The following is a 24,750-nucleotide window of genomic DNA, read 5'->3' on the forward strand; positions in this document are numbered from 1 at the left end:
CATAATCCTGAATGTTTTGGAAGCAGTATTTTATCAGTGTAGTTGTAAAATTTATGACGCATTAGTATTACTGTAAGTTTTTATTGTTAGCAATTGAAATGAGTTTTCCTTGGTTTCTCTGTGTAGCATTGTGAATAGAATAGAGTTTTCTTGAAACCAGTGCTAAATCAACTCCAAGTTTTTCCCAAGAAAATATGGCAAGCAATCTGATCACTTCCAATGAAATAGAGGGAATGTTATCAAACATGACTGAAGACAGTAACATGGGACAGAATAACAGTAGCTGCAGCGATGAAGCAGATTCTGAAACTTTTTCAACACACAGACTTCAACTTGATCGAGACGGAGTGTGTGATGCAAACCTATCTCGTGGTTTGCAGCAGTCTTCTGAAAATCATCAATTCACATGGGAAAGACGCGTACCAGATCTTACGTAAATTTTACATAAACGTTAAATGAGCCAAGAATAACACAACGGCCAAAACATTTCTTTCAGAAATTAACTTATGTGACCTACAGAGGGCGTTAAAATTTGCGTGTTTGAATTGGCATGCTTGGCTACACAGGACTGCAGTGCATGCTGGGTTCACTTGTTGAGGGACCGCACCACTGATCTTCTTTCGTATTCCATTAGTAATTGCACAGCACGTGGCAAAGGTGATGTAGCAGCATTAGGAGAAATAATTTAATTCCTGCAATGATTGTGGGTAATAAAGGCAATAGAATAAGATTGTTCTGGGGAAAATAAAGGTTGATCAGTATAACATGGAGCATTACTGCTTATAGTTTCTGCAACAATGATGCTCATGGTACAAATGTTGAAAGTACGAAGCGGTTCTACACCAACCACACCTAACAAAGGGAAGATAAGGGCAAGTGGAACATTTTAAGTCACTGCAGTCTAAAACGATATCCAAATTCAATAATCAGTGTCTGATAATCTACGTACAAAACCTGTATACATCTAGTGGTTGACAGTATGCTGTGGCGCCAGGAGGGATCATCATCAGCTGTGTGGAACGTCATTTTGTGTACACTAATGTCTAGAAAAGGAATCCAAAATGAGTGCAGCTTTACCGGATGATGTAACTTGATTGAATACGCCATTAAACCATTAGTTCACTTGTACAGATCCCATTTTTCTGAATTTAGTGCAACTAATATGAATATTTTCTTGTGAAACATGTTCTTTTTCACTATCTTAAGAAACACACCTTTATTAAAGTAATGCATAAAGGCCCCCATAAGTTCGTCACTTGTGGTAACTCTTGGCATTATGATTTTTTTTCCCTTTTAAATTCAATGTCCTTCCTGTACACATCTCCAGGGTGAACTTGCTCTGATCACTGTTACGCATGCTTTCAGGGCTGTAGGACTCTATAGCAGATTTAATTCTTTGACAAATATTTCTGCTGCTGCCATGGTTTCTACTTCTTTTTTTGTCTGCTTTTTTCATCGTTACAGATGTTATTTTCCATGACACAGTACCATTGCACTTCTTAAAGTTACGTATCCATGTGTAGCACACTTTAAATGCCGCACATTTCTTCATGAGCAACTTGCATAGCCCACTGATGGATGGTCACTTCATGAATTATTTTATTATTTTGATGGGCAAAATTTCTTTTTCTGAAAGTACGTGCTACTGCCCTCAGTTTGTGGCATGCATCCCACCATTCTTTACATGCTTTTCCCACAAACATAATTTTATTTTTGCTTTTCAGACGTTGGAACTTTTGTTTCACCAACGAAAACAAAAGTGGGCCCCGCTTACCAATTCTCATATTGAACAGCTTTTTTGTCCGGCTCCATGGCTAAATGGTTAGCGTGCTGGCCTTTGGTCACAGGGGTCCCAGGTTCGATTCCCGGCAGGGTCGGGAGTTTTAACCATGATTGGTTAATTTCGCTGATACGGGGGCTGGGTGTATGTGCTGTCTTCATCATTTTATCCTCATAATGACGCACAGGCCGCCTACGGGTATCGAATCAAAAAACCTGCATCTGGTGAGCCGAACTTGTCCTCGGACACTCCCGGCACTAAAAGCCATACTCCATTTCATTTCACAGCCTTCTTTTTTATGTGTATGTCAGTGTGGCCTCAAATCAGCTGTTGGACAGGGCGAGTTGTAGGTAGGGTATGGAGAAGCAGCCTCTCGACGAGCGAACCCAGCACGCGGTGCAGCACTGCGTAGCTGAATGCACCAATTCAAACATATGAACATTAACACTTTCTGTAGTTTGCTCGAATTAATTTCCAAAAGAAGTATTTAGGCCATTGTGTTATTCTTGGCTCACTTAACGTGCGTGCAGAATTTACGTAAGATCGGCAATTCTCCGGTTTGTGCCCTTCCCTTGTCAGTCACCACTGATTTGTATTTAGGGCAGTTGTCCAGGTGGCAGATTCCCTATCTGTTGCTTACCTAATCTTTCCTTAATTTCAAAATATTTGGAAATTTATTGAGTATCTTCCTTGGTCTTCAATTACAACTTTATCTACATATTGTGATCTTCCCTACTTTTAAAAACATCACTCAAAGATATTCATCTACTAATGTTATTCTATGCCATCTCTCCACTGACAACTCGGAACATTTAATATTTCGCTAATCCTTACCTGCTTTTAAGGTGGGAATAATTATGCATCTTAGAACTGTCCTACAGCACAGAAAAAGAAGACATCAAGAAGAAGAAAACTACAAATAATTCGGAGATTTCTTTATGGTTTTGTTTCCTTTCTCCATAAATTACAACAAAGTTCTTACTAACTAGGTTTTTCAGTATCTATGAAAAACATAAACTGTAACTTAAGCACATTATTAAAACTCAGCCAGGGGGCCACATAAAATGTTGAGCATATCTGCTCTAAACTACCATAATATAATATATTTATTATTATTATTATTATTATTATTATTATTATTATTATTATTATTATTATTATTATTATTATTATTATTATTATTATTATTATTATTATTATTATTATTATTATTATTATTATTATTATTATTATTATTATTATTATTTAAGGTAAACATTCAAATTTTACAATTTTATAAAAGCATTCATAAATACTATGGTTATCTGACAAGAAGTCATGTACATGTGGGGTAAGGGGTACAGAGAGTAAGCATGGCCTCCTGCACATAGGCTAATCTCAAGTCTCGAGGTCTTACAATAAACATTGGTTCCGCCCGCGGTGATTCTTGTGAACTAAGGTGCTGCTGTAAAGTTTCGAATTGGTAGTGCAATTGCACTTTAGTTACACATTTACTGTAAGTACTGCACAATGAACAGTTTAATAATGAACACGCATCTCCTTCAGAGAGCTCGCACTGCTTATCAAGACTAATGTTTGTAGCTTAGTGTAGTATCTGTTACTCATGCCGTACCTACAAGCTGCCGCGACGTCTCGTGAGACGCAGATAGTAAGTAACTCTGGTCTGTGAATTGATTTGTTTCAATTCCGACTGAACTGAAGCTGACTGAAACAAGCAGTTTTAACGTGTAATGAAAACTTTCCAGATAATTCTCAAAAGGTGCTGAAGTTAACAATATGATCTGAAAGTGTGGTGTAGCTCATAGAAGGAGCAACTCAGCAGGGAGTCATGTGTTGTTTGAGCCCTTGTATATGGTTTCACAGCATTCTGTGTGCTTTATGATTCTGACTGATATTTTTGATGGTTTGCGTGGTGCCGAGAAGCTGTTGGCAGATGAAGTTAACATGCACTTTGATATTATGATATTATCAGGCTGACAGACAGCAAACTTGCACAATGAATGCTGACTATCCCTTTATAGTTTTTATTGCATCACACTGATGGACAGTAGTTCTCATTAGAAGAAGATAGATCATATGTCATGTCTTGTCCTTAAAAAATCAGATGGGAGTGCAACTTTGTGGTAAAAATCTTGAGGAGTCTGTCCATATGTTGTACATAATTGTTGTTGATGGATTGAGCTGTTAAAAATCATGGCTAGCAACCCATCGGAAGGACATTTGATTGCTTTCAAGTCTTGCAAAAAGAAAAATGCAAGACCCTAACGGGACACATGGCCCAATACTTGGAAGGATGATGATGATGATGATGATGATGATGATGATACCGAGCTCGATAGCTGCAGTCGCTTAAGTGCGGCCAGTATCCAGTATTTGGGAGATAGTAGGTTCGAACCCCACTGTCGGCAGCCCTGAAAATGGTTTTCCATGGTTTCCCATTTTCACACCAGGCAAATGCGGCTGTACCTTAATTAAAGCCACGGCCGCTTCCTTCCCACTCCTAGCCCTTTCCTGTCCCATCGTCGCCGTAAGACCTATCTGTGTCGGTGCGACGTAAAACAACTAGCAAAAAAAAAGATGATGATGATGATGATGATGATGACATTTGACTAGGATTGCATAGTTGTTGGTGGAGTACAGCATAAGTACTGTAATCCACTGATGCCCTGTCTTGTATGAGTCAACCTCTCTCCTGCATTGCTGAGTTAGGAAATTGTTCTGGCAGCGAGCTGCATGGGAGGGAGGGAGGGAAGTAGGGGGGGGGGGGGGGAATTGCCCAGATCCGATGTATGGAGGTATATGCTGACCTTGTCTGAGCTTCTCATAGGAAATATAACAGTCATTGTGTAGATGTTTAGTAACTCTTAGGATATCTGTTTGTGTACTTCTACATTAAAATGTTTTGAAATTTCATCTCAAATGACAAATTGTGATATTGTTGATTGTTTTCAGTTCTTTGACCCAGGCAAGGTGCTATACCTGTATGAGTCTCCAGCTGGCTACGGGCTCATCTTACTCAGGGTGGTTGCTTGGTGGATGTTTGTGTATTCTGTTGTATTCACACTCAAACATTATCCTGAGAAAGCTGTTTTCTACTATCCATTCAACATTGTTGGGACAATCTGGTAAGCATGCTTAATTTGATATAATATACACAAAATTATTGAAGCAAGCATTATATTTCAACATCTCATGAAAGTAAGTGTGCATGGCTCAAAATGGAATTGCAAATTTTGAAACATTAAATATAGTATCCTACAGAGTTTAGTTTTAAACTGTTTTCAAACTTCAAGATTCTCTGCTTTATCAGTGAGAATTGGTCAGCTTTAATCTCTATTAGAGGCTGCCTAGCCAAGGGATTAAGATGTGTTCAGTTCACCTGGAAGGATATGGGTTCAGTTCTCCATCAGAAAGTTGGAAAATTTAGAAACAAGGGGTCCATTTCTGTAGAGGCACTATCGTTCCCTTGACTTACTACAAAAATGAGTGTCAGATTAAAGTCTGGAGGTAAAGGTAGCTGGACATACAGCTCACTGCTCTATCCCACTTAGTGCTGAGGTTACAAAAATTGAAAGACTTTACCTTCCATTCCTCCAAGGGCCTATAAAGGCCTGTACCAAGAGATGGCTTTGATTTTAATCTAGAGTAATGAATGGAAAGAGCAATTGGCATTCATGCAAGGATGCACCCATTCACTAGCTTAGCTCAGAAATTGCAGACCAATCAGCTTGATATGTGTTGCATATAAGCCTGAGAAAGTATTCTTTCTGATTATACTGTATTAGACATGTTTGAAAAATTACTAACTGGTTTGATAGAAGACAGTTCTGGTTTCAGAAAGGTTATTTCAGTGAGGCTCAACTTGTGGGATTCCAGCAAGATATGGCAGATTAGATTCAGTAAGTCAAATGGACTGCATTGTATATCACTATTGACCAATCCTTGGGTTTTGATAGGGTTGATCAGGGGAGACTACTGACAAAAATGAGGGCTATTGGACTAGACAAAAGAGTGACTGAATGGGTGGCTAAGTTTCTAGAAAATAGAACTCTGAGAATCAGAAGAGGTGGTTCATTATCTGCTGATCCTGTAATGACCAAGAGGGAGGTTCCAGAAGGCAATATATATGAACATATTATAATGATTGCATGTTCCTTTTAATTTCTAACTTCCCTAAGGTTTTCACTAGGACAAAGTATACTTCATTTTACGATATACAACTTACCATCTCTGCTTAAGAGGTTATAAAAAATACTATGTTAATAAATTATTTTAGTATGGAAGATGAAAAGTTCTTCCACATAAAATAAAAAATAAAGGAACTAAGAAATAAGTTAACAAATGATTTCTCAAAATTAATACTCAACTGCAGATGGAAGCTACTCCTATGTTTGACAAGAGAGGTTTTTCCATGCCTAATAAAGTCCAAAACTGGGATAAGAATTTAGGAATTGTTCTGCAGGCTCCCACCATTAACTCTCTGACTAATAATTCCATTATAAAGGGCCTGTTATTGGTGTACCGGGACGTACACCTCAACGCCGCGCATTCAAAATTAGCGCCTTAATAAACTCCTCCAGCGAACTAATGTGGAAACTACTACAACTGGCAATTGAAACTTTAATCGGAAGATGTCACCACTGAAATATTATGTAATTTTGTTATTGTACAGTTTCCTAAACTGGGTGAATTTCTCCTTGTTTTATTTGTCATTCACCAAGAAGTTTGGACATTCCTCCACAGATGACTTTACCAAAAAACTATGATCATGCACCCTGGTGCAAAGTGAAAGAACTTATAATTTAAAGAAGTTTTGTATTTCTAGGTTTTTGTAACTGATTGATGTTCATTTATTTTTGGGTTGGCAATATTTCCTTTTTATTTCTGCCAGTTTTGGATCTAACCAATCGCTAATTTCTGTAATTAATTTTCCACCTATCACAGGCTTCTTGTTCGATTTTGAGTGTTACTTTTGAAATCTACCAATAAAATTGAGAGGGTGTGGCTAGTTTAGTCTTGAATGATCTCGAACCTTCCCTGAGGGTTTATAAACTGCAGCTTTTCACGTTTCTTGGCCAATTGATCGTTGTCTTACTGAGTGTGTGTGCTTAAGCAGGAGGCGGACGGCCTCTTTCGTCTGCAACCAGAACATCTATAACGTAATGGCCACATAACTTTATTCTTTCTTGCTACCTCCACAGTTTAACCCAAGGGAAAGGTCCGACTCTTTAGTATGTAACAACTTTTCTAAAATTTAACTTTCTTCCGGCTAATGTAAAAACTTATAACTTATAAAATCTTGAACTATAAACCGGGAATAAGTGAAGTACCCTCTTGAGCTCCCCTTCATCTTGGTTTGGGGTGACTGCGTTTTTCTCTAACTGTTTTTCCTACTGTAATGTGTTAATGTAATTTCTATGCGAGTCACCTCAGTAGTTTGGGAATAGCCCCTGTTTCATTGGCCTACAGCCCTTTAGGTTTTTAAGTGTTCATTACATTGGAGCGCAGTGTGCCTCCATTCACTTTGTGTTTGGGCCAGTTATCTAACCTGTTCTTTTTCCATGAAGGCCCAGTAGGTTGGGTATTATATACCCCTGTATAAATTATTTTCAAATTGTAAGTTGTGCCTTGAGAGGCCAGTAATTGTAAGTTGATGTTGCCTTGAGTAGGCTTGGAAAACTGAGAGCCTGTTAGCTCTTTTTCAAGTTTTGTAATAGTAAAGAGTACCTCTGGAAGGCTAGATATTTATTGTTTGGAGAGCAAGTGCTCGTGAATTAGGGGATTTCTGCCCTTGAATAATTTGTGCTCTTTTGTAAATTTGAGCTAGGAGCTCAGGAAATGTAAAGCAAGGGGCTTGAAGCCCAGGATCTGTTAAGACCACTTATCTTGTCTTTTCCTAGACTTGTTTTAAGATTATCACTGTACCTGATGTTTCATTGTTATGAGAAATTGTTAAGTTTGAAGTTCTGAAAATATAACCTTCAGTTCAATTTTTAAATTAATTTTGATATTGTAGTTAGACCCATTCAAGCCCGCACCTTCTTTCATCACCTCTGCATTCCACAGATATCCCGGAACAATTGTAATTATGAATTTATTCATTCAGGACAAGTATTTCATTTTCCATATTGGAATCAATATCTATATCACCTGTGACTAAAATATTTTGCAGTCCATGTTTTTCTTTATAGTACAGGACTGTATGTTAAATGCATTTTTCTCTAGTCCACTTCTTCTGGTTGACCAGAAGCATATTCAAATTGCACAGTTGGATCAATGATCATTCTGTTGTTGCTTTCTGGTTTAAAGGCTATGATATACAGTATATTTGCCTGGTAGGTACTTCCATTTGCTGCCAATCCAGATACTTCTTGTAAATCATATAGATAAAGCTTTTTGTGGGTGATGTTATACTGTATAGAGTAATACATAAGTCACAGAATTGCGAGCGATTGCAAAGAGACCTTGATGAAGTTGCGAGATAGGCAGAAGACAATGGTATGATGGTAAATGGGGTAAAATGTCAGATTGTAGGTTTCAACAGGAGGAGTCCTTTCAGTTTTAATTACTGTATTGATGGGGTGAGAGTACCTCATGAGGATTTCTGTAAGTACCCAGACAGTAGCACAGATATGACTTCTCCTGGGGGAATAATAATAATAATAATAATAATAATAATAATAATAATAATAATAATAATAATAATAATAATTTATTATTATTATTATTATTATTATTATTCAAGAAAACTGAATTTTTCTGTGCAAAACTAGACATCCATAGTCTCAATACAAAATACGGACAAATCAACAGAGTCCCTCACTTCAAATACCTGGGCGAAATCCTCGAACCAACCGGACAAGAGAAAATAGCCCAAAACAACCGTGTCCAAAAACTCAGAAGAGCTTATGGGAGAACAAGAGAAATCTACAACAAAAAATGTATGTCTCTCCACGTTAAGATTAAACATTACAATACTGTAATCAAACCGGAGGCTTTATATGCAGGGGAAACTCTAACGCTTCATAGAAAGGGCGAACTGGAAAATATCCTAAAAGAAGGGCGAAAAACCGTGAGGAAAATTTTAGGACCAAGACACACGGGAGAAGGGTACCGCCTCCAAACCTGGAAATCCACAGAAAAATGATCTAATATTGCGGTGGACCACAGGAAAAAAAGGCTAAAATTTTATGGACATGTTAAGAGGCTTCCAGGAACTAGACTAACCCACCAAGTTCTTGAAAGAGTTGACAAACTGAAGAATTTTCCTTGGATACAACAAACAAAAGCGGACATGAAGAACGCACAAATTCTCTGTGAAGACATTTTGAATCGAAATATATATAGAAAGAAAATTGACAATTGGGAAGTTACTCCAGAGAATGAAGTATCAAAAAGAGCAGGTACCAAGTGGACGGAAGAAAGGAAAAGGATCTTTAGTCAACAGATGAAAGCATCCTGGATCCTCCGCAAACGAAATCATAAATAAAGCTTTGTGTGTTCCGAAAGGGACCATTCACGCATAATAATAATAATAATAATAATAATAATAATAATAATAATAATAATAATAATAATTTTTATTATTTTTTTATTTATTTTTTTACAAGGGAAGTGTGGGAAATCTCTCATTAGACACTTGTGAGGGTCTGCACTCCACAAGCATGTGAGATTGCTACTCACTAAAACCCACACACCCTTTTCCGACGACGTATATCTCCGCCCCGGAACCGCTCTCGCATTACTTCAGGGCGGTGTCGTGCTAATTTCTCAGGTTTCTTCTTCCTTATTTCTCCTTACTGCCGTTCATGAGCATTCATATCTCTCTTTTTCTGACGCAGGATGCCTTCTACATATACTGTACTGCTATCTGATCCCAAGATTCTTGGTTTCGTAGCATCGCCTGCACAATAGTTTTGGCGTCAACTCTCCTTGCTCAGTATAAAAACATCTTCTCTGAGTTGACCAATGACAGCATACGAAAAATGTGTGAAATACATCGTCTATATCATTCCAATAAATACACGCCGAGTCGCTCGCTCTACCTACTCTATGTAGAAATTTCCGGAAGTATCCATGACCCGTCAATAGTTGTGTAATGTAAAAGTTAATAATAATAATAATAATAACAATAACAATAATAATAATAATAAAATATGAATATAGGAATAGTTGTAAATAATAGACACTTAATAATATGAATAAGGAAATAGTAAATGACGCAGTGGCGGTGAATTCACATTAGAACATGGAAACGTGACGAGTATCTTTCGATACGCAAAATTAATTTAAATACAAGGGAACACTTACAGGCCTAAAAATGACAACTAAGAGAGGATAGTGGAAGGTGCTTGGAATCCCTACGAGGTCCATGGGAACGTATGACGTTATGGGGGAGAAAAGACTTACAGGAAACACCCTCTAGCTCAACTATATTAAAATAACAAACGAAAAGTTACAAAACAAAGTTAAATCACAAAGCAGCTGATACTTAACGCTTTTGACAAACAGATACAATTACGAATGCAAAAACACAGATGAATGGATTGTTAAGTAAAAAACAGGTGAAAGACTTGAAATTACCAACATCGGGAATCTAGGGCGAACTCGGACACGTTAAATTTTAAAAAGGACGTTAAGCAAGGAAATACCGAAATATCAAAATGATTACATTAAATTAAACAAAACCAGAAAACATAGAGATTAACATTGAAATAACACTTACCGCGGAAAGGCAGGTGTTCCCGAGGGAAACCCTCGAGCTTTCGCTCGCTAGGGCGGTCGGATGTAAATGACGCCAAACACACGCATGAAAATTCTGAAGCCGGCAGAAAGTTCAGAAATGGCCTGATCACAACCGACCAATGGGTAACAATTTCCACTAGATTCCCTTTATTTTCACCAATAGGAAATCTCGTTCTAGCGAATGAAATTGCATGATCATATATGGTCATATTAAGATAGTTAGCAACTTCTCGAGATTTCCTATTGCGACCCATAACCGCGCGTGTGGTACAGGCTGTTTCAAATTAAATGTTACCAAATTACATCATGATATACAGATCACTTAATCACTCTTGCAATGTTAACAATCCAATCTTGAGGTTTTCTTAAATTACATTTTTACTAGTTACATAATTTTTGAATCAAAATACTTCTTGCATCTTGCACTGTTCATACAGTTCAATATTTCTTGCCTATTGCCTAAAAGAAAAATTATTACACACATATTTCAATACATAAAATAATTCCAGTAGAGTCCAGAGTTCCAACCAAAAATGAAATCCTACAGACACTTTAAATAAAAACTTTAAAATTATATTTCCATTATTGCAGTTCTCCGTCTCACCACATACTACATATATATCCACTCACATCCAACTGGATCCCCCATTGCACTCAGAGCTAGCTAGAGCGACACATCAAAACAGCCATGATCCAGCAGATGAACTTCCATCTCATGTCGCCAGATGACATCCCTGTTCTATAACACACTCTCACATTGAGCAGCAACGATCTCTAGCGACTTTACTAGTAGTTGGTTACGTAGGAGGAGCCAGGTTGATAAACCTCTTTTTAAGCAATGTATAAGAAGCCACACCTATCTTTCCCTCTCCCCATGTACCCCTCTAGCAGCCTAGGTCCTTCTTGGAACCTGTTTCTGCCTTAAAATACCTATACATACCTTTCTATTTTTCACTAAAATTTGTATGACTGCCAATTATGCTTGCTATCTTGTTATCCTTAGCTGCCTTCTTTGCTAGATTCAATTTCTTAGTAAGTTCCTTCAGTTTCTCCTTACTTCCACAGCCATTTCTAACTCTCATTTCTTTCCAATCTGCACCTCCTGCTTAGTCTCTTTATTTCTCTATTTTAATAAGGTGGGTCTTTACCATTCCTTACCACCTTTAAAGGTACAAACCTGTTTTCCCATTTCTCAACAATTGCTTTAAACACATCCCAGAATCTGTTTACATTTTTATTTACCGTTTTCCACTGATCATAGTTAATTTTTAAAAACTGCCTCATGCCTGATTTGGTACTGCCTAATAGTCCTACTTTTAAGACTTTCCTTTCTATCACATTTATTTTTAACTATGACAAAAAGAAAGAGCTTCATGTGGACTAATACCATCTATTTCTTTGGTTTCTCTATAGAGCTCATCTGGTTTTACCAGCATCACATCCAGGATATCTTTCCCTCTAGTCGGTCCCATCACTTTCTGAATCAGCTGTCCTTCCCATATTAACTTATTTGCCATTTATTGGTCATGCTTCCTGTCGTTCACATTTCCTTCCCAATTGACATCTGGTAAATTCAGATCTCCCACTACAATCACATTTGACATCTGGTAAATTCAGATCTCCCACTACAATCACATTCTTTCCATGTTGTTTCCCACATAGCTGAAGTTAATTCACCTTTGTTTTGGTTTTCTATACTTCTATACTTCAAACTTAATTTAACAAACTTCTTTTCTCATCCTCAGAAGTATGTATTACATCTTATTGCACCAATCATGGCATCTAACCTTTCAGGCAAGCTCCTGATATATGCTGCAATGTCCTCGTGAAGATCATCCCTCCCACATTTCCCTGAGGGTCTCCTGTAGGTTCTGTAAGGTATTCACATAGTGTTGATGGACGTTTCCCCCTAGCTGATCTCATAGGTGCTAAATAGGATTCAAATAGGGATACTTTAATGTGAAACCATTACCAATAAATGGAGCAAAAGGTAAAACACGCTCCAGAAGGATTTCCTCCAAATCCATCCATGCCATCAGAGAACACCCTGACTGTGTGAGATGCCCATGCATTTAGGTTCGTGCAGGTGTGAGCTTGTCGGCAGACTTGAAGATGGTTTTCTGTGATTTCCCATTTTTACACCAGGCTAATGTTGGGGCTGTACCTTAATTAAGGCCAAGAGTGCTTCCTTTCCACTCCTAGCCCTATCCCATCATCACCGTAAGACCTATCTGTGTCTGTACAACTTAAAGTAAATTGTTAAAAGAAGAAAAAGAGAACAAACCCCTATAAAAAGGCATACTGAGTGAGAATGTTCAAGGAGAATTTCTCCAGACTTTTTCTCTACCATCAGGTGATTGGCGGCCAAATTGCAACTCATCAGTGAACAGCACGTGCTCCCATTATTGTATGGCCTGACCTGATGTTCTCTTGGAAAATGCAGTTGAGTTGCACGATGCTGTTTGGTGAGTTCTGGGCCTTTAATGGATCTTCTGGATTGAAGATTGACTTCTTCCAGTCTTTTTTGGATAGTTCTCTCACTAACCTTGACCCCTAGAACTTGGTGGAGTTGATTTTGTGCATCAACAGTGGTGGTGTGATGGCTGCAGAGAACTATATTTCCTGGTCTCCTCATGTAGCCTCCAGTTCCCCTGTACCTTCTTACAGTTCTTGAAATCATGGAAGATGCAGTTCTCAACAATTCTGCAGCATAATTTATACTGTGACCATCTTTCTCCAAAGCAACAGCTTTTCGCAGCATCTTCAGGAATTAACGACATGTTTACTCCAGAAAACTAATTACGACAATGACAGAAACATCTTACAAACTTGTGATTGAAAGCGGTAAAATACAACACAAAGGGCTTGAAGAGCGGGAAAACAATATTGCCTCACATCCAGTGATACGCTTTCCAGGTTGCGTGAGAAAAAAAAAAAAGAAAGGCTAGTGCAATAAATAATCCATACTTCATTGTTTGCTCACAAAACAAAGCCAACAAACTCCCTCATCTGAAAATATAGGATAAAGTGTTAAATTTTATTAAATAGATAATTACACTCCATTTCTTCAGCATTTATTACGTGTTGCATTTTTGAACCACTGAGTATATATGAGGATATTAACTGTCATAATCATCATCATCATCATCATCATCATCATCATCATCATCATCATCATCATCATCAACATCATCATTTAACGTCTCCAGTTTGTCGGGTGCGATGCAAAAGTGCTCTCCACTTATGTCTCTGCAAGTATACTTCTTCTTTCTTCAACTTCATGCAATTTCACTCCTCTTTCTTGCAGATCATCTTTTATTTCGGAGATCCATTGTGTCCTTGGTCTGCCCCTAGGTTGCTTTCTCTCCAGACCATTTTCATGCTACCCTCTTCAGATCCATCCTCATCAAGTGACCAAACCATCTCATTGCTAGAATTTCGTTGATTGGTTTCACTTGGATGTCTTTGTGGACTTTTTCATTCCGGATCTTATCTCGTCTCGATTTCTGCAACATTGACCTCAGGAATTTTATTTCCACAGTCTGGAGTCTGCTGTTATACCTTCAACAGGTATAACAGTACAAGTTTCCAGACTGTATTATGTTTTTGGTACAATGTAGGCCTGATACAAAGTTTTCTTAGATATCAAAGGAATTTGGCTGTCCCAGAATTAACTGTGTACTTGTAAATTAATATTTTATTTTACTTTTTAGATTACAAATTTAATGTACTGATGTCTGGCCAGGATATTCTGCTATGGTAATGGAGTAGACCATATGCTAAATTTTGGATATTGGAAAATAACCTGACAAACTGTGGGAGCCAACAGCTTCGGGTGGATGAGCTCCTTTTGGAGTGTGAGGATCCCTCATTGGATGAAATACAACTGAACTCTAGGGGAGTAGCTAATGACAAGTTTCTACTAATCTCCCAGTATTAGCCATAGGAGTAGTGGCAAATGAAATCAGAGTGGGTCAATGGTAGCTTCCAGGCTCAGTCAGAGGGTTATTATGAGTAGGTGTTAGGTGGCAACCAGTCATAAAAATCTCTAGCCAAATCTTGATCCACTATGAAGAGAGTATTCAAAAGAAATGGTGTACACAATAATTCACCTCCATGTAAAAATAGATCCAGAATAGATTGCCTCCCTATAAAAGTGAAGCCCATACCAGTACACCATTCTGTGGCAGTAAGTCTCATGTCAGTAAGACAAGAAAAGTGCTACAGAGGCAGAAAATATACATCATAATGTGGAACATTGGCACATTGACAGGAAAGACAGTTGAGCTAGCAGAAATGCTGGAATGGAGATGTGTTCATATTGCTTGTATGCAAGAAACAAAATGAATGGAAGCCAAAGCCAAAAACAGCAGATGTGGATAGAAGCTTTTCTACAATGGTGATAAAAATGGACACAATGGAGTTGGCAACAAATTTGCCCAACATCTGACAAAAAATTCATCTCTTTGAGAAGAGTTTATGACCGGGTGAGTTGACCATGAGGTTAGGGGCGTGCAGCTGTGAGCTTACATCTGGGAGAGAGTGGGTTCGAACCCCACTGTCGGCAGACCTGAGATGGTTTTCCGTGGTTTCCCATTTTCACACCAGGCAAATGGTGGTGCTGCACCTTAATTATGACCGCAGCTGCTTGCTTCCCACTCCTAACCCCTTCCTATCCCATAATCGCCATAAGACCAATCTGTGTCAGTGCAACGTAAGGCAATTCGTAAAAAGAAAAAAGTTAATGATCGATTGATGTCAATAAAATTGCTAGTAGAGAAAGAACTTTGTGCGAATGTAACGTCTGCATATGCTCTGCAGTCTGGACAGGATGCAATGACCAAGCAGACCTTTAGGAAAGAGCTTGAACAACTCTTGTAAGAGTTCCTGCCATCCAAGCTGATTGTTGTCAGTGCGGATTTCAGTGGACATGTTGGCAGAATCGCACCAGATTATAAAAAATGGCACAGTGGCTTTGACTATCATTAAGAAAAAAATCAAAGACAGGAGATGTTAGACCTTTCTCAAGAAAATGGTTTGGCAACTGTCAATATGCACTTCCAGAAAAAAGGACGAATACTTTGTAACTTACAAATCACAATCCTGGTTGCAGAGGCACAGATAGACTATATCTTGTGCCACAAGGCATTAAAAGCAAAAATGGTTTATGCTAATAGATGAGAAGAGAGCCCACACACTTACCAAAGACATGAAAGATTTAGTTGCCAATACTGAGTTGAGTGCACAAGAAATGTGGGTGTCATTTCAAACATTCTGCATTGGTAAGGAGAAGGATCATCTAGGGGTGTCAAAAGGAAAGTTACAGATAGTATAAAAGCACTCGAACAATTTTTTCCACCACATGGAAAAACATAGAATCATGGATACGTTTTTGGGCTTACAAGACAAGAGAGCAAATTATAACTAAGAGCTATGTTCTTATAGCAACGTATAGATGATGCTACTGACCTAGTATACATAGATGATGGACACTGGTTGCCATGGTTACAATGGTGTCAGGAAATTGATGATGCTAATTCCAGATAAACCCCCAGCCCAAAAACATATCCACCTGGTAGTGAGAAGAAACTATTCAGTCAAAGCTAAAAGAGGAAAAAGCAGCAAAGGCATGGTGGAAAATCCTAAATCACCTAGATGGAGACACATTCAGAGTGCAATACACCAGCGTGCAAGAGAAGCAAAAGTAGCTGTGGCAGTAGCAAAATACAAGGCTCAAGACAGACTCTACAAAGAGTTTGGAAGAGTTGGATAGTGCAAGCAAAGTGTACATGTTGGCATCCCAGAGGTTTAAATAAAGTGTGAAGTACACTAACAGTGAACAAGGCACATTATTGACAAAAAAAGCCAATATTAGTACTGATAGAAAGAATATTTTGAAGTGCTTCTGAATGAGGAATTTCCCCAACAAGTAGCAGAGGGATGTGACCCCACAGAAGGGCCAGTTTATCAGGTAACTATAACAATGATGGAAGAAGCAGTATCAAAGATGAAAAAGGGATATACACTTGGCCCTGGTGAAATCCCCACACAAATGTTGGAAAAGTATATTGAAGATAGTTATTTGTGGCTGGAGCAACTGTTCAACAAGCTTCTTTTCAGCTTTGTGAAAGTTTTCTGGTACCTATTTTCAAGAGTAAGTGTGATCTCCTGTAAATGTGGGAACTTTTGAGGAATTAAATTAATGTTTCACATGCTTAAAATCTGGGAATACATATTGGCAACCTTGTTACAAGAACTGGTAGAAATTCACAATGACCAGTGTTGATTTGTTGAGAGAATATCAACTACTGATGCGATCCAGGCAGTTCGAATCATAATGGAAAGAAAAGAGAGAACTGGAAGATTTTCATTCAGTACTTTTTGATCTACGAAAAACATATGATCAAATTCCCAGAGAATTAGTTTGGAACACCTAATGAAGCAAAAATGTGCCAGAGTGGGTGGTAAATACTATGAAACAGACCTACAAAATGCCACTCACTAAAGGTCAAAAGCAGAGATGGAGAGTCTGATAGTGTTCACCAGGATTCAGTGCTTAGCCCATTGTTAGTTAATTTGGTCATACCCTACCTGACCAAACATCTCTTGCATGAGCTACCATGGAGAATTTTGTATGTGGATGATCTAGTCTTGATTATTGAAACGAGAAAGTGGGTTAAAGAAGTTCTTGAGAGATGGTGGCTAGCACTTGAGGGCCATGGACTGAGAATGAGCAGGACAAAGACCAAGTATACGTATATCAGCTTTTCTAATCCACCAAACAATGCACAGTTTTCCTAGTTGGTAGATGAATTCAGCAACTTAGGATCCAACATCATCAGCAAGACAACAGCGAATGTTGTTGTTAGACATTGAATCAATGTTGGTTGGCTAAAATGGCAATCAGTGACCGGTGTGATGTATGATAAAATTATGCCTATGAAAACCAAAGGCATCATTTATAGCACTGTGATCAGGCCAGCAATGACATGCAGTGCAAAAATATGGGCCAGGCAGGACAAGCATAATCAGAAACTGGACGTTGCCAAAATGAAAATACTACGTTGGTCAGTGGGTGTGATACAGGAAGATCGGATCAAAAATGATCATATTTGTGGCTCGATGGGAGTCTCTGTGACAAGTGATAAAATGGATGAACAATAGTTGAAATGATTTGGACATGTCCAATGCAGAGAAAAAAAATTATCTTGTTGAGAGAGCCCTAAGTATCGAAGAATCACCTGCAAAAAGAGGTAGGCTAAAAGACATGTGGAGGAGATCCTATAAGGCTTCTGAGAAACAAAAATATACCTCTGAATTTGGACACCAAAGAAACTGACCTTGACAGGAGTAGCTAAGAAGAAGAAGGAGGAGGAGGAGGAGGAGGAGGAGGAGGAGGAGGAGGAGGAGGAGGAGGAGGAGGAGGAGGAGAAGAAGAAGAAGAAGAAGAAGAAGAAGAAGAAGAAGAAGAAGAAGAAGAAGAATAGTTTGATGTATTCTGAATATACCAAACTGTTTGTTTAAAATTAATGATCTTCCTATTTTAAAATACCAGTACCACTCTTTGGGTTCTCAAGTCACTAAAAAATCCCAAACTCTATAAAAGAAAGCAATCTTATAATTTGATGTGACTGCTGATATCATGATCATAGCCACAGGATCTCCAGTCTTACATGGAATCCAAACCACAGGGATGTGACTTTTCATTTTTAAAAATTCCACATGCGTTGGCCAGAATTTGAACTGCAGACATCTTGGTGAGAAGCCAGTGACAATGCCACTTAGCTATCATGTCCCTTCCAGTCTCTACTCACAGGAGATCATCTTCAAAAACTTGACTGTCACACCAGGAACTAGCATTCACATGGTAGTAAGCACTACGATGAAATAATTTGTTTACAGTTCAGAAAGATGTTATGAGATCATTTGAATTAACTGTTACTGTATCAAATCATTAGTCATATTTATTCTGTGCTCTTTGAATACTTTGTAAAAATAAATTAAATAAATGAATAAAATGCTCACATATTTAATCTACTGTATTAAAGTAAACTGTATTTTGGAACAGGTTTGTGTCTGGACCGGTGTTCATTCTTATAACAAATGGTGTAATTGATAAGTGGGTTCGAGAGAGTGTCGTGTGTGGGGTGCTGCACTTCATTACTCTCTGTGGACATGTTCTGTTCTTGGTATGTAATTTCCATTCATTTTGTAAACTCATTTTATTGTAATTTTAACATGATACAGAGTTAGAGCTCTCTTTTTTTTTTTTTAAGAAGACATTTCTAAAGTAATTTTATCTCTGTGTTTACAGAGTGTCCCAGGAGGAATGGTCAATATTCAGGGATATGTCAGGAACGATCATTTGAAGCAAAAAATTTTGTATGGACATATGCCCTATTCTGAATGGTTTCCATGATAGAACACATTTAATGTACATGTCTTTTGGGGCTAATGGCACGCACATATATGTCTTACGTACCCAACATCTTTGACATTTGATTTTAGCCCAACCTACCTCGTTGCTTTCAACCTCTTTGCTCAGGACGTCTTTCTGCCATGTCCATGGTGTGTTGTGAGTGAAATAATGTGAGGAATTGAGAGTGTATCGGAAAGCAGCATCCGTTAACTGTGTTTGTACACACGCTGGCTAAAATGCCACACATCTACACTAATAAAGAATATGGAGATGTGGTGTAATTTTACGGCATCTCTGATCGTCAAAGAATACCGTTGGCACTTTCAGACATGTCAGATTCCTTAAGCAGAAGAAGAAGAAGAACATGTTTTCCTCTTCACTATCGGTGGATTAACAAAGTTTTACAATGTTAAAGTTTATATTTATGATTGTATTTTTAAATCATAGAGTATTTTACCAGAGTTTTCAGCACATTGTCTGAAACAGGTATTCTTCCAAGTTACCATTTTTCTTCTGATCATGTAGCTCAACAACCTGTGCAGGGACAGCAACACATTGTTGAAATGGTGCAGCATAGTCCTACTACCGGCACATGGTGACTTTCTGCATGTATTAATGTCCCACGAACATGTGTATCATGAACATTACATACGGAAAACTTGTACCCATTTCAAAACGTCAAAGAGGTTGAGTGGGTAAGACACACACGTGCATGACACTAGCCCAAAAACAAATGTACATTAATTATGTTCTATCTCGGAAACAATTCAGACTAGGGCATAGGGCATATAGGGCTTTGAATGATCGTTCCGTCATATCTCTGAATATTGACCATTCCTCCTGGGACACCCTGTCCTGTATTATATGATATTTATTTATTTATTTATTTATTTATTTATTTATTTATTTATTTATTTATTTATTTATTTATTTATTTATTTATTTATTTATTTATTTATTTATTTATTTATTTATTTTTAAAAGTATTTGTATATATACTCTCTGTATGCTCCACTACATGCGTAGTACTACATGCACTTAACTAATCTATATATATAAAATAACTTGTCCTGACTGACTGACTGACTGACTGACTGACTGACTGACTGATTCATCATCGCCGAGCCAAAACTACTGGACATAATGAAATAAAATTTTAGGATACATTTATAGTACAATGTAGGTGCTCACTAAGGGAGGATTTTTGGATATTCCATCGTTAAGGGGGAGAAAAGGGGGATGAAATTTTAAAATGAGTGTACCTATATCTCAAAACTTTAAAAGTTTACAGATGTAAAAATTGGTATTTAGAATCTCCTTTAAAAATAAGGAAACATATTTTTTTGATTTGGGAAAATCCCAATAGGAGGGGTGTAAAAGGGTGAAAAAGGGGTTGAATGCCTTTAATGAGGATACATATATCTTAGAAACTGAAGACATTACATACCTAAAAATTGGTATTTGGGATCTCCTTTAAAAATAAAGAAACATGATATTTTGGTTTTGGAAAATCAAATTAATGGGGGCGAGGTGAAAAAGGGGGAAAATTTTTAAATGAGTGTATCTGCATCTTAAAACTTTAAAAGTTTACAGATGTAAAAATTGGTATTTAGAAACTCCTTTAAAAATAAACATGTAATTTTTGTTTTAGGAAAATCCCATTAGGAGGGGTGAAAAAGGGGTTGAATGCCTTTAATGAGGATACTTATATCTCAGAAACTGAAGATATTACAGAACTGAAAATTTGTATATGGGATCTTCTTTAAAAATAAAGAAACACGTATTTTTTAGTTTTGGAAAATCCAATTAATGGCGGTAAACAGGAGTGACAAATTGGGGTGAATTTTTTGAAAGAATATATCTACAGAATATCTGAGAAATGTAAAATGTTACAGACATAAAAAGTGGTATTTGGAATCTCCTGTAAATGTAAAGAAACATAGGTGATTTGTTTTTGGAAACTCCACTTAAGGGGAACTAAAAAGGGGATGAAATTTTAAAATGAGAATGTCTACAGTATATCTCAAAAAACTTAACATGTTACAGAAGTGAAAATTGGTAATTTTTTATCTCTATTAAAAATAAAGACGCGTATTTTTAGTTTTTGGAAATACCACTTGGGTGGAGGGGGGTGGGGTAAAAGTGACTGAAAATGGTGTTGAATTCTTTTAATTAGGCTACTGATATCTCAAAAACGAAGAAGTTTCAGATGTGAAATTTGATATTTGGAATCTGCTTTAAAAGTAAAGAAACAACGTATTCTCGGAAAATCCAATGAATGGGGGGGGGGGGGGGGGGCGGGGAGTGGGTGGAGGTGAAAGAATTGAAAAATTAATTGACTTAATTGTATGAGAATACTTACATCTAATAAGAAACTTGTTACAGACGTGAAAATTGGTATCTGGATCGCCTTTAAAAACAAAGAAAAACGCATATTGGGGGAAAATCATCTTGGGGGGCGGGAGTGAAAGGGAGTTGAATTCCTTTCATGAGGACACATAAATCAAAAACTGAAGAAGTTAGAGTTGTGATAATTGGTATTTAGAAGATCCTTTACTATTAAGGAAACAAGTCTTTTTGCCAGAAAATTCACTTGGAGGGGGGGGAGTGTGAAAGGAAGTGAAAAAATGTGAATTATTTTTATGGGGATACTTATGTCTCAAAACTGAAGGTAATAGACGTGATCATTGGTGTTTGGAATCTCCTTTAAACATGAAGAAACACGCCTTTCTTTTAATTTTTTTTTGGGGGGTGGGTTGGTAAATAAACTTAACAGCGGTGGGGTGTAAAAGGAGGTGAAACCAATTGATTTTACTGTTCATAATGTTCTTATAAGGAGCCTCCATTGTTCAGGCGGCAGCGCGCCGCCCTCTTACAGCTGGGTTCCGTGGTTCAAATCCCGGTCACTCCATGTGACATTCGTGCTGGACAAAACTGAGGTGGGACAGATTTTTTCCGGATACTCCAGTTTTCCGTGTCATCATTCATTATAGCAACACTGTCCAATATAATTTCATTTCATTTGTCATTCATTAATCATTGCCGCAGAGGAGTGCGACAGGCTTTGGCAGCCGGCACAATTCCTATTGTCGCCGCTAGATGGGGGCTTTATTTATTCCATTCCTGACCCTGTCGAATGACTGGAAACAGGCTGTAGATTTTCTATGTACTTATTCTGATCATAAACCGATCATATTTAATTTTTCCTGGGTTCGTTTTCAAGAGCCATCTTTTCCTTTGGAGAACATTCTTAGATTACAGTAGATTCTCCTGGCATATAAATTAAAAAAATTAAACACATTTGAAATAAACGATAGGAATGAGATTGACTGTCCAGTTGTTCACCTCTATAATAAGGTCAATAATGCACGGAAGTATGTCATTCGTATCGCCAGAATCGCGCACACTTGCCTACGTGCGACAATGGTGCTGGTCACATTGTCAACAATGACAATGGTAGCAGATGTAATTTACCGCCAAGTAGCGGTCTTGCATCTTGCTGTGGGGTCCAGAACATCTATAATAATAATAATAATAATAATAATAATAATAATAATAATAATAATAATAATAATAATAATAGAATGTTCTGGACCGGCGTCAAATGTGCGGACCGCGCTGGAAATGGGTCCTGGATGGGTAATGACTAAGAATACAGTCCGGCCGCTGGTTCAGTACCACCAAGGCACCCAAGACGACACCACGCCAATCTCCTCAAGGATTTGTTCCATATTAAAAATGCTTATAGGAAAAGATGGCAAAGATTTAGGGACCCAACTGACCGGGTGGAATACCTAGACCTAGCCCACTAAGTACGAAATCGATTGCTGGAAAGAAAGATTGAAAAATGGGAGGAAACTTGCCGTTAATCTATTAGAAAACGAGTCAGATTGCAAATTTTGGCAGATTATATATAAAACAATAAGCATTCAGTTAATACCGTAGCGAAGCACAGGTATCTTGCTAGTCTTACATATTTGTGTGAAAAACATCGATTACATTTTATCATACATATTTGGTGACGGCTATTATTCTTGACTCTTTTTCAATACTTGAAAGTTTAAAGAGTTCACAAATTTTGCAAATGGTTTTGAATACTTTTAGATTAGGACAGACTTTTGCATTGGCCTGTTGCCTACCATAATAACACTGTTTATTAACATTTCTCTTTCACTTTTCACTTCACTACAGTCGAATATTAAGTGGTCTACTGTTTGGGGTCCTCTGTTGCAGGAACACTCAGGACTGCATACAATCCTAAGCCTGTGCAGATACAATGCAATGTTTCCATGGTCGGTTCTGTTGTTGTCATATTTTGCATTAGGTTGATTTTGGTTATTAGTCTGCCTTCAACTATTGTAAGGAATTCCTTTGTGATTATTCCTTTTGAAGTTTCTTCCCATTTTTTCTCTCATTCATTAATAGACTCTCTCCTGAGGTTACTTGTACACCTATATGTGCCTTAACCCATTTCAATTGTATGCTCCAATTATTATTATTTTAAGTGTTGCTATAGTTTTCCTTACTTTCTCAATTAGGTGGTTATGGTTTTTGTAATCCACTATGGAGTCAATTGTTATTCTACTGTCTGTGTGTATAGTTGCTTTTTTATCTTTGTCATCCTCTACCAATGTTGTTCTTAAGGATTCCAAAGCTTCTATTATGGCGAATTGCTCCACCTGATTGTTCGAACATCTGTCGTGGAGTTTAAATTTGAGTTGGTATATCAACTGATTTGATTTGTATATAGCTACTCCTGCTTCCACTCCTTCATCACTTTTACTTCCATCCGTATAGATTTGCCGTCGGGTACTTTCATTTTCTTCTATTTTTTTGTCTCCTGTGCCTAGAAAGACAGCCGGGTGAAGCCATCTTGCTGGTTTTTCTGGGTGATCTATTACATAATCTGCAGTTGTTTTGCCTATTTTTATATTATATAGAGCAACCACCTCTCTTGCCTTTATGTCTATGGGAGTAATTCCTGTATGACGCACAGTGCCTTATGAGATATAGTTCGGTAGGCTTTTGCTATTTTCGTGAGGATACGTTTTTGCTCTCTCGCATATTTAATTATGTTGCATTTCTTTTCTAGGGATTCTATCCAGGCTGGTGAAGCATGTAACATTGGTTTTATTGCTCTTTTATAGATTATTTCCAAAGCCTGGTGTTTTAGACCCCATCCTATTCTAGCTGATTTTGATAAAGCATTTATTAATTTAATAGATTTTTCATTAAATTTGTTGATGTGGTAGTTGAACGTGAAGCGGCAGTCAATTGTTATTCCTAAATATTCCATCTTTTCAGCTTGTCCGAGACGTTTCCGATTCATATAGATATCAATTGTCTTCCTCGCTTTCCGTCTCCTTGATATTAATATAACTTTCGACTTACTTTCATTGAAGTGGGTTTTGTTGTCTATCGACCACTTTGTAACTTTCCGTAAATCCATGTTCATGAAGTTTTCTACTTCAGTTTCTGTTTTAGCTCTTAACTGCAATTGTGAGGTCATCAGCGGATGCTATGGCTTGGTGTTCTTCCCATAGTCTAGCTTGTTTGTTTGTTTGTTTGTTTGTTTGTTTGTTTGTTTAATGCATGGCTAGAGGACTATAAACAAGAATAATTAACACAATAACCTGACACCCTGGGAGAGTCAACAGCGTCAGGCAGAAGAGCTCTTCCAGGAGGGTTAGTGAATATCCGGTGGAGGAAATGCCATTGAAATTCGTGACCCAGTAGTGTCAGCTCCTAACGTTAGGGGCGACTATGAAAAGCATCTGTTTCCCAGGTTAGGGGTGACCTCTGAATT

General features: G+C 37.7%; 1 protein-coding gene across 1 annotated transcript in view; it reads left to right on the plus strand.

Annotated features, from left to right (window-relative positions):
• The window catches only part of LOC136869499 (transmembrane protein 145), a 139,555-nt gene that overhangs the window by 90,727 nt on the left and 24,078 nt on the right, over positions 1 to 24,750 (plus strand). Inside the window, exons 10-11 of the mRNA XM_068227122.1 lie at positions 4,733 to 4,905; positions 18,594 to 18,714. Coding sequence (XP_068083223.1) covers positions 4,733 to 4,905; positions 18,594 to 18,714 — 294 coding nt within the window. The remainder of the gene's footprint in view (positions 1 to 4,732; positions 4,906 to 18,593; positions 18,715 to 24,750) is intronic.

Source organism: Anabrus simplex, chromosome 1 (genome assembly GCF_040414725.1).
Source record: "Anabrus simplex isolate iqAnaSimp1 chromosome 1, ASM4041472v1, whole genome shotgun sequence".
NCBI classification, from domain to species: Eukaryota; Metazoa; Arthropoda; class Insecta; order Orthoptera; family Tettigoniidae; genus Anabrus; species Anabrus simplex.